Source organism: Narcine bancroftii, chromosome 2 (genome assembly GCF_036971445.1).
Source record: "Narcine bancroftii isolate sNarBan1 chromosome 2, sNarBan1.hap1, whole genome shotgun sequence".
Taxonomy (NCBI): Eukaryota; Metazoa; Chordata; class Chondrichthyes; order Torpediniformes; family Narcinidae; genus Narcine; species Narcine bancroftii.
Window position 1 is genome coordinate 113,210,875 of NC_091470.1, and position 11,631 is coordinate 113,222,505.

The 11,631-nt window shown below is 47.2% G+C and overlaps 1 protein-coding gene across 2 annotated transcripts in view; it reads right to left on the reverse strand.

The window, feature by feature from the left end:
- LOC138754155 (dihydropyrimidinase-related protein 2) overlaps positions 1-8,689 on the reverse strand; it is a 28,787-nt gene extending 20,098 nt beyond the window's left edge. For both annotated transcript variants that reach the window (XM_069918019.1, XM_069918018.1), the window contains exons 1-4: positions 8,487-8,689; positions 7,729-7,817; positions 7,426-7,610; positions 4,734-4,898 (exon numbers count right to left, since the gene is read on the reverse strand). In XM_069918019.1, coding sequence (XP_069774120.1) covers positions 4,734-4,898; positions 7,426-7,610; positions 7,729-7,817; positions 8,487-8,525 — 478 coding nt within the window. In that variant the 5' untranslated portion in view covers positions 8,526-8,689. The remainder of the gene's footprint in view (positions 1-4,733; positions 4,899-7,425; positions 7,611-7,728; positions 7,818-8,486) is intronic.
- Positions 8,690-11,631: the final 2,942 nt, after the last annotated feature.

The following is an 11,631-nucleotide window of genomic DNA, read 5'->3' on the forward strand; positions in this document are numbered from 1 at the left end:
GCTGTTGAAATTGCTGCTTCTCCTTCCTCCTCCTTCAAAGTACAAACTACCATAAGGTTTGAACAAACGCCAATCCTCCAAAACAGATTTTAATGAAAACCAGGTCATTTGGGAGTTCGATGGCAAACAAAGGTACACAAGAAGTTTTATTTTTATCATGCATATAGTAGGTACTATATTCATAAAAGGTATTCTAAAACAAGAATGATACCCAGCCAGGAGGTGCCCACTTGGGTAATGGGAATTTGGTCTTGGACATTCTGGAAAATTTAGACATGTAGCACAGTATCAGGCCCTTCCACTCTACGAGTCGTGCATCCCAATGCAACCCCCACACATTTTTTGAAGGGTGGGAGGAAAATTAAACACCCGGAGGAAACCCAGGGGGGAACAGCGCAAGGTTTGAATCCAAGTCACTGCCGCTATAAGAGGATTGCGCTGACTGGCACACTAACCTTGCCACTCTAAGAAAAGTGGGTTGGGAGGTGGAGAAAGGCAGGAATTACTGAGCTGAACATTATTGTTAAAGTGAGGAATGCATATAGAAGGGGGGAAGAGAGAGGTATAAAGAGAGCTGGCAAGAGAGGGGAAGAGGGGAGAGAGAGAAAGAGAGATGGGTGTACAGGATTAGAGAAGGATCTGAGCAGCAGTTTCCAATGAGCTTTAGTTTACATAGACAAATTCAATCCAAAACAGGTCCAGATCAGTCACATATAGGAACTGAGCGGTCAGACAGTTTCAAATTTTACCTGAACCAGAAATAATTTTGTAATGCCATGCAGTGACGTGAAGTGAAATTGGTTCATTTACAAGATACCTCAGTTCATGTTGTCACCATTATTTATCTTTAAAACTTGATAATTAGTATACGCATAAAAGCACCATAAAATATAAATTCTACTGCTCTTTCCCTTGGCTCTGACACTAGACGATTCCAAGGCTTGATTCAGTGTTGCTCCAAAATGGTGAGGACAAGATTGCCCAACAGTGAAGTTCTCTTATTCCACATTAAAACTACAGAACTAATCTATTCCTCCAGTAAATTTGCCATCTCACACTGTATTTTCAGATACACTAATTAACCAACAGATTTAACAATCGAGTTATTTACTTCACCCCTTTCTCAACCAGTGGAGCTTGAGAATTCTCAATAAAATCAGCTCTTTTTTGTTCCTACGAGTCTCTCAATGTAAACGTCTGATCCGTTCCATTTTCACTGGTTTCATCTGCAGACAGAATTATTCTGCCTCAAATCTGGATCACCGTGATGATCTGGGGTAGTTATCCTGGTCTCTGCACCAGAACTAGACCATGTGCCACAGTCGCACTAAGGAAGTTTAGGACATCCAACCCTTTGAATAGCTCCTCTATTCATCAAGAACATGGCCAATATCCTACCCCTGCACTACATCCCAAATCTCTCAAAAACAGTCTTGGCCAAGCCTAAACACCACCCTCTAGAGCAGGGGTGTCAAACTCAAATTCACGGAGGGCCAAAATTAAAAGCTTGGACTAAGTCGAGGGCCGAACTAATATTTATTGAAAATTTTCAACAACATCTGCATGTTTTCTCTTCTTTCAACATATGTAATGTTAAACTTTTTCTTATTAAAATAAATGTTTAATAATAGTTTTGGATAAACTCTTTCCAGAAGCATTAACAAATGAGAAATAAAATATTCAATAAATAATATTTCTCTATAGAGGATTTGTCAAATGTTGCTAGTGTGCTGTCGAATAGTAAAATCTGAGGGCTATTGAGAATGTGGGAGAATAACATGATTCCTGAAACAATCAAATGGGTGACTGATTGTGGGCATGAACTCTAGCAGGGTTATTTGCCATGCCCTTTTTCCATTGGTACAGATATCCTTTGATTTACACACTTTTCATGTTTTATGCCTAATGAGCTTGTATCCAGGTGCAGGACCATTTTTAATCAGGAATATATTAATCACTGTGATATGAAACAATTGGAAGATCATTTTATCCTGAGATTAAAGTTCATAATACTTACTCAGGCCTGTGTGCGGGAGGGCGGGATTTGCGGGCGATCGGGTTGGACAACAAAAGTGCGGGGGAATCTCAGCGGATCAGCGGCCCCGTCACCGTGAGTCGCAGGTCGGCCTGCGGCAGGGAGGGGGAGTGGGCAACGGTCCTGGCGAGGTCAGGACCCCCTGAGTTACTGCCGGACCCCCCTTGACCTGCTAAGTTTCTCCCGGACCCCCCTTGACCTGCTGAGTTTCTGCCGGACACCCCTTGACCTGCTGAGTTTCTCCCGGATCCCCCTTGACCTGCTGAGTTTTTCCCGGACCTCCCTTGACCTGCTGAGTTTCTCCTGGATCCCCCTTTGACCTGCTGAGTTTCTCCCGGACCTCCCTTGACCTGCTGAGTTTCTCCCGGATCCCCCTTTGACCTGCTGAGTTTCTCCCGGACCCCCCTTGACCTGCTGAGTTTCTCCCGGGCCTCCCTTGACCTACTGATTCTCCCGGACCCCCCTTGACCTGCTGAGTTTCTCCCGGACCCCCTCCCCTTGACCTTCTGAGTTTCTCCCGGACCCCTCCCCCTTGACCTGCTGAGTTTCTCTCGGACCCCCCTTTGCCCTGTTGAGTTTCTCCCGGATCCCCCTTTGACCTGCTGAGTTTCTCCCGGATCCCCCTTTGACCTGCTGAGTTTCTCCCGGACCCCCCTTGACCTGCTGAGTTTCTCCCGGACCTCCCTTGACCTGCTGAGTTTCTCCCGGACCCCCCTTGATCTGCTGAGTTTCTCCCGGACCCCCTTTTCTTTCCGTGCCGGTGTCTCAGGACCTTTCCAGGGCAGACTCCGCGCTCAGGACCGCGCTGGGATCCCGGTCAGCAGTGGAGGAGCAGGTGAGCGCGGCTAATCCCGATCCAGCCCACGCCACTCCTGAGATGGGCGGGGGGTTCCACCCTACCTGCCCGACCAGCCTCGCTCTCAACGTGTACTCCGGGCACCCGCCGCTGGTCCAGTGGGAAGGCGCAGGCCGGCCAGCGCCCCATCGCCCGGCGGGGATCCCCAATCTTCCCTCCGGCGTCCCGACTCCATCTGCAGCTCCAAGAAACGCTGTGCCACTGGGGTTCCGGGCGCTGGGAAGCGGCCTTGGCTTCCCCTGACACCGGCCAGGCCGCGCTGCGGTGGGGGGGGTGGTGGGCGGGGGGACACGACAGCGTGTTTATAAAACCACCCACCACTACTTTTCAAGGACCAGGATTTTTCTCTCTCTCTCTCACCCTGGGACACAGCGGTTACTGTGCATGCGCTATACTGGCCCGGCGGCCAGCTGGCCACCTCTAATACATGTTTGATATGATCTTGCGGGCCAAATATAATTTGGCCCGCGGGCCAGAGTTTGACATGTGTGCTCTAGAGCATAGAATTCCCAGTATTCACTATGCTTCTGGTCTCTGTTTACAACAAGAAGTAAATTAATCTGTGACCTCCCTCCATTTTTATTCTCGATCCTCAGTCAGAGGAATACATTCTCCCCATCTCCAACCCACCAAGCCCTGAGCCAGTGCAGGGTATGAGAAACAGGGAGAACATCCCCCTGCTGATAAGAAGCCTGGGAAATGACCCAGCAGGACGGTGACCATAGTAGCTCCCCCCCCCCCACCCCAGTTGAAGGACCCACACAAGCTGCAGGCGACTTGCAGTCAAAGTCAACCTCTTTTGACCTAATATGCTCGGTCTTTCTTCATTTCCCCATCCCAGAACCACAGAATGCAGCACACAAACTACCATCAACCCTACTCTGGTCCAAGGAATCCTTGTTGCACTCATTTCAGAGCAAGGCAATCTTTTTGTTCACAAATCAATAAACTCCACTAATCCTCAGGAAGGGCCCATCCACAGAGAACAAAGGTCACAGCAACTTTACATCAGTTTTATTAGACATCCTGCAAATGTTATTGTCCTTGTACAATTCCTCCTTCCACAAGTTCAGTCCCCAAAGAGCTGAAACGTGCCAAATGTCCACCTTCCAAATTAAACACACAGCAGATTCCTCAGTTTTCAAACTTTTTCAGTTAGTAATCAGCTGTGGGGCTGCGTAGCCCTCAAAGTCAGAAGGTCTAAGGTGCAAGCCTCGCATCCAGAGCTCTGTTACCATCTCCGCACTTCAATGCAGCAGCAGGGAGCAGTCATCCTCTCTAATGAAAGCAGGCTCGGTGTCATGGGGGGGGGGGGCATTCACAGGCCATGCTCCCCCCCAAATGTGCGCCCCCACCCACTCGATGTGACACTGATGATGCCACACCACCAACCCCTCCCTGCCACCCAGGTCCGATACCACAGAAAAATCAGTGCCCACCCCCACCCCCACCGTGATTACCCTAAAGTCCCCCGATTAGATTTGTTCTGACACCATTTGGATGGAACAAGGATATGAGAGTTGACCCCGGGCTCCTGGCCGTTAGTTTCTCAATCGGCAGATAATCTTGTCACTATCGCAGCTTGTTGCAGTTAGAGCAGTAACGGCTGCATTTCCTGCAGTGAGACTGGCTGCATCAGTACTTCACAGTTGTTCCGAATTGCACCAAACACTTTAGAAACGCTCTCAGTTTCCACCCAACCAACCCCTCCCCCCCTTCCCCATTTTGCAAGCATGACGCTATTTCAGAGCAGGAATCCCCTCTACGCAACCCAGCAATGCAGACTGCAGAGTATCTTTCCCTTCACACCGACACTTGAGGTTCTCAGCCAGCCAACCTCACCATGCTCTTTCACCAGGAACTCCATCTCTTCCTGCAGGCCTTTGTACCACTCAGTGATGTCAACGTGCAGTGAGTAGTCACAGCAGGTCTTGTTATCCGCCCAGTCTCTCCACTGTTCAAACGCGGTGATCAGACTGACACCGGGTTCCACCAGTACGTGGTCAACTGCAATAAAGATTGGAGCTTTCATTATCTGTGGGGTACAATTTGGAAGTAATTTTTTTTATTGTCCCATATAATGAGATACAGTGAAAAGCTTTGTTTTTCATGCTACCCAGGCAAGCCTCAACACAGTTCGATGGGTAGTGCAAGAACAAAAACAAGTAACAATAAAAATATTGCATTAAAGAGAAAATTACAAACAGTAACAGCAAGGTGCCCTACAACCAGATGGTCCATTCAAGGGTCTGACCACAAACTACCTCAATTCCAGAGCTGGGTGCTTTCAAAATCATCCATCTTCTGTCCAAAGAAAGTGACGTACTGAACAGACAGACAAAGCTGATACAGTGATGTCATTTCAAATCCCACCACAGCACAGAGGAAATTTCTATTCAAGTACTAAATATACTCATGGGAAAGTCAAATTTTCGAGACCAATTTTTAATGTTAAATTTAGGGGGTTGGCTATTACATGGATACTACATTTGAGGGGCTGAAATTCACACTAGAGTCCACACTACCGTATCAGTAGCAGAAATGCAAATGATCTTTAAATGAATAAAGAACAAAAACACAATGCATTGAAGTAATAAAGAGTCTGTGCATCAAAACACATGTCCTACCACAGGGAAGGTCAGTATCTGTGTCGTTGAAGACATCTAGAGCTCCAGTCGGTGGATCGGTCAAGAGTCCACATTTGAGGTGTCGGGAACTCAGGTGGGCAGGGCGGAGGTTAGAGACTAGGGTCGACTTTTACGAGATGCATGGAAAATTACAGATTTTTTGGCCAAAAGTAGGGGGTCAACTTTGACACAAGATCGACTTTTACATGAGTATAGATAGCAAGGGTGGCCAACCTTTTAATTTAGTCATACAGCATGGTAACAGGCCATTTCAGCCCAGGAGTCTGTGCCACCCAATTGACCTCCACTCCCGGCATGGACTCGTGGGCCAAAATGTCCTGTTATCATGCTGTATGTCTAAATTTTAAAATTAAACTACCATGTCACCAATCAGGGGTTAGGCTTCACCCAGAGTCTTTGATGGAGGGAACATATTTAGACTTTGGGAAATACAAGGGTTAGAAGAGAACAATTGATTAACCCATAGATCTGAATGCCCCATTGATGCAGAAATTCACAGGAGCCCTATATGGCCTATTGTGTCCATGTAGCCAAAATAACTACAACTTTGTAACCCTATGAGTTGGAGCACATCTGGGCTGCTTCAAAGTCTTTGTAAAATGCAGTGGTTCTTTTTCCTGACCACCACCTATCCTACTCAACGTGTTGAAGGTTTACTCATGTAAACCCCCTTGATCTGACCAACTGCCTTATGGTTGACGACCTCTCTCGATTCATTCCCCCTCATTAATGACCCCTCTGATAGGCTCATATCACTAAGACTAAAAATACATTGGTTTCTCTGCAAGATGCATTCACTTCGATATTTATTACTATGCTTCCTTCACTTCTCTCTGGTCAGCTTTTCTGCAGAAAGACCATGAAGGTGAAAACCAGAGAGCAAGACAGAACAGCACACCGTAAAACTCCAAAGTTTGTTCAGGCAAAACTCAGTGACAGGGGGAGCTCTGGCTCAATACACAACATCACCGAAATGCAGGCGGAACTCGACATCTATACGAGATACTGAAAAGATCTGGCGAGTTCCTCCCGCATTTCTGTGTGTCTTTACTGCAATCACAGCATCTGCAGACCTTCAAAACCATCGAAGTTGTTCCTAACTCTGGTACCATGCAGGTCTTCCTGTTTTACAAGCATCTTTGACAAAGACTTATCAATGACATGGCTGAGCATCAACAACTTTTGGCAGAAGAGGAGTTCCAAATTTCCACCGTTCTCTGCATTCATTTTCTAACTCCATCCCCAAATGACTGGTTCTAACCTTTAGATCCTACATCAAGTCTCAGACTCCCCAACCAACAGAAACAATTTTGCTCCATTCACACTCCCAACATTTTACACCTCCCCTTGACCTCCAAGTTACACAACTGTGATCTTCCGTCAAGCATTGGAGGGGAGAAGTTTTGGGTAGGTGGGTGGTGGGGGTTGCTCACACCAAAGTATTGCTCCCCTCTCACTTTCATCTTCCAGTGAGGTGGGAAAGGGTGGAAATCAATGAGGCAAAACATGCAGACAAAAAATTTACAGAGTACGGGAAAAAGGGCGAGACCTCAGCCAATCTAGCCTAACGATTCATCTGCATGGAACGAGTGCGAATTATACAGGATGGCAGTCATCTGCAGGAGATCCATACAACTACAGACTACAGTAGTAAAACATTAAAGTCTGCAGACACCACACCAGAACTGAAGTAAAAATTCAGCAGGTCAGTGTACAGTGCACACTTCCCCGACACTTCATTTGATCTATTGTTATCCTCAATTGAAAATCTATTTAATTGCAGTTGGGTAATGTTTAAGGTGCATTGTTTTTGCTAAAACAAAATCATTTTTTTTTAAATCAAATGAGGATTTTGGAAGAGTAAGGACACAAGACTTGAAGCTTACAGATCATGGTTGTGCCTCCTGCCAAGGCAGCTTTTGTTCCCTGGGAGAAGTCATCAATGGCTGTCATGCCTTTGCTGGGCATCTGTAGTCGGGTGTGGACATCGATTCCTCCTGGAATAACCATCCTTCCATGGGCATCAACAACTTTAACCCCACCGGGCACAATCAGGTTTTCACCAATCTGCCTAAGGCAAAGATCAGGAAAGTTGGTTTGAAAAAAAAAATCAACTCTCTAATAAAGGGCTAGTTTATTTCTCATGTTATCTTCGACACAGACACCACCAGATCCCTGCTGCAGCTTACTTGATCAGACCATCTTCTACATAAATGTCGGCAAAGAAAGACTGGTCGTCGTTAACGATCTTCCCACCTTTAACAAGCATACGCTCGCTCTGAAAGAGAACAATTAAAATCCATTAATTATGATAAAGTATTTCTTAAAATCCATTTATTTGAAGGCAAATTCAACTTCTGACAAAACCAAAAAATATCTCAGTATTTAAAATACGAACCAGCACAATGTCCAGCGTAAATGCAAGGATTGGAGTTGGGTTTTCTTAAACAGAATCAGAATTTATGGTCACGAACGTGTCCTAAAAAGGGTCGAATGGAGAAAAATTGCCCCTCGTGTTTACAACAGACTCCACAAATGATCCGCCTCCAATTAATTAGGAGTGGAAAATATAAAGTTGTCGTTATAAATTCGTCGCAATACCTACCTTGTTGTAATGCATTTGGGGAGAATTGGAGGGGGGGGGGGAGAATTGGAGGGGGGAGAATTGGAGGGGGGAGAATTGGAGGGGGGGGGGGAGATGGTGCAAATCGTTTGGCCAAAAAAAGGCATCTTTTTCCCATTTGCAGTTCGAATGGGTGTCCGAGAGACGGGGTGGGGAGGAAAGAGAGAGAGAGAGATCCCCAGACACCGCCATTATCCCTTCCCAGCCGTGCAGTCGCTGTCCTTGGTTCCAGGAGGTGAAACACTGCAGCGAGCCTGGGTCGGTCCTTGAACCTGGCTGCGGGCAGCGCGGACAAACCCCCCGCATTTTGCTGCTGAATCTTACCGTGATGCGCGGTATATTTTTCTTGCCTTGGTAAGACATGGCTGTGATTTCTTGCAATCCAAGGCAGACGTCCCCGCGCTGCAAAATCCCCTTGTCCTTGCAGCCGTGTCTGTGTTGAAATTGAACTTCTTTCTTCCTTCCTCCTCCTCCTGATGCCGAGCCGCCTCCAGTGGGGAGCAGCGGCTGCGGATGCGATCAGGCGCCCCGCCGCACCCAGCATCAATGCAAGCCCAGCCTCTCCGTCGCCGCTATTGGTTTCGACGTGAGATCAGCCTTCATCCCCCCCCCCCCAACCCAACCCAACCCGGACGCAGTGTGGGACCCAAACCCTCCAGCCCACAAAGCCCTTCCTTCCTGTCCCAGCGCCCACTCGTCAGGGTGGGGTCTGATTGATTCGCGTTCACTCTCGACACCCGAGTGGATAAAATGCCAGAGGGTTTGGGGGACTGCTGCAAGCGTATTCCTGGCCAACATGCGCCGTGGTCCGGTTGAAGTTCAGCTTCAATTTTTGTTTGAAACAACCAGGCTCTGCGCTACTCCAGATCCATCTGTTTAAACAGCACAATGTTTGCAACCGTGAATATTTTCCTTCATATTTATTGTTAAACCGTTCTCTCAGAGCATCATGTGGATTTAATTTGTCTTATTGTTAGGGTGCTGTAGCAAGCAAGAATTTCAGGGTATCTGTGTGTTGTACTTTTGCATACAATAGAACACCCTCATCATTATCTTTATTGAGAAACCTGTAGGAATGTATCCAAGGAACCTGATGAAAACAACTTCCATAACCTGGCGTGCTGTTAGCGGAACATTAATGGCTCCTATTTCTTGTTCTTATATTCTTTGTCTACCACGCCCCACCTTCTTCACTCCAAGAGATGGTGACTCCAGGGTAGGGCACGACCAGTAAGCACAGAGACAAGCTGAGGAAACGATAGGCTTTAATACTCAGAATATCAAGCAAAATAGTTCAGTAACAATTGAGTCTAGAGCAGTGATTCTCAAACTTCCCTTCCCACTCACATCTCACCTTAAGCAATTCCTTACTAATCACAGAGCACTTAAGGCATAGGGATTACTTAAAGTGGGATGTGAGTGGAATGACAATGGTTGAAAACCACTGTCCTGAAGCTTCTGCAGATGGGGCAGGTAGGTGGCAGGCTCCCTCTGACACTTGCACTGGACTTCCCTGTGCCCCCAAGGCACAGACCCCAGGTTCTCAGTGTCTTGCTGAGTGCTCCTCCTCTTCAAGCAGTTTTCGGCTAGGATCCCAAGGACGCGGTGTGATTTTCAGGAAGGCTGTGGAACATTCTCAATCGTAACCTCTGCTCCCCCACAATGCTAGTCTTACCATGACAAAACAGACATGATGCATGGGCTTGTATCTGGTCTAAGAGACGGCACCCTCAGAGCATCTTAAAAAGGGTGGAGTGGTCTGCAAGGGGGTGACAGCAGGGTTGCAGGGCCTGCCTTGTACTTATCACAGTATTGCTTCTGAAATCATCTTTTTACATCCACATTCATTGAATTTAATATAAATGCCAAGAAGAATGTTCCCATTGTTGGGGAAGCCCAGAACAAAGGGTCATAGTCTTACAGTAAGGAATAAGTGATCTGGGATCTGTTTACCATCTTCCGGTTTCAGTCATGACCTTCCTCCCAGACCTTTTGTTGTCTCTTCTCATCACCTGCCAGCCTCTGTCACACTCTCCACCCCTTCCCTGCCTGGCTCCACCAGTCCTTCAACCCCTCCATCTATCCTTTTCCAGATCCTGCCTCACCACCCTCCCCCATCACCTCTTTATACTGGCTATTCCACCCCCCCCCCCCCCCCACTTCACGTTCTTGGTCCTGATAAGTCCCTTCAGCAGCTCACTTTTTTTTAAATGGCCTTGAGAAGGCGGTGGTGAACCATCCCCAAGATCCGCCCCCCATCCTTTTAGTGAGAATGTTGACAGTCACGATGACACGCTGCACCCTTCTCTACATCGGAGAGACTGGGCACAGACTGAGAGATCGCTTCACTCTGTTCACATCAGTGACAGGGATCTCCCAGAGGCCAACCACTTCAATTCTGCGCCCCACTCCCATGCTCACTTGTCTGTCCATGCCCTTATGTTCTATCCCACTAAGTAAGTTGCAGGAACAACACTTGATTTTCCATCTGAAAACTCTAACCAAATGCCATCAACACTAAATTCTCTGGTCTCTACTGGCCTACTCTCTGCTCTCCCTCCCTTCCCTTTCCCTCTGTCTTCTTTCCTCCAGATCTCCACCCCCTTTCCTCTCCATTCACATAGCCATCCCCCCCTCCCCATTTGCTGCTGTCCCCTCCTTCCCTTATCCACCTATTACCTCCTGCCTTTGAGACCATGCCCCTCCCCCTGACCCTCACTCCCACAATCATTTGGCTGCCTGCCTACATTTTGTTCGTACCTTGAAGAACAAAGGCCCGAAACAATGATCACTGCTGGTGGCACAGGTCCCCTGGGTTAGAAGGAGTTAAAACAATATCTTTCAATCCAAGGCAATGAACATTGGCAGATGTCACCAAAGCACCACCAGCTATTTGTGGAGACATTTTAACTCAGGAGTCACTGGAAGAGGGACTGGAGTTTATGTTACATCCCCCCCACCACCCCCAAAGATATGTAGAAGCAGACTGATCCAATAGTACCCCTGACATCTAAAGATTAGTAACACACCACTGATCTTACTGACCAAGCCCTTTGTGCCAATCATTGGACGTATCATCCATTCACTTGCTCATGGTGTCCCAACGAGAAGATCAGTCATACTGTCCTTGTTGGACAGTATTAGTGGTGAAGCGCAATGGGTGGTTTTAGCCACTGACGACCTTTCCCTGGACAACATTCAACAAAATGCTGAAGTGGCTGGAAATTCAAAGCAAATAGGAATTCTTCGTTGAATACCCACATTCTCTTTGCCGCTTCAAGCTTGAGCTTCATGTAGCCAACCATTTCAATTCCCCCAATTATTCCGACTATGAAGTGTCTGGCCTCGACCGTTTGATACACTAGACGATGAAGACTTTGCTTTCTGAACACTTTTTCGTGGGCTGCTGATCACGAAAATCATATTAAAAATTTCCTATCACGTACTGCCTTTAGATTTAACCAATTTT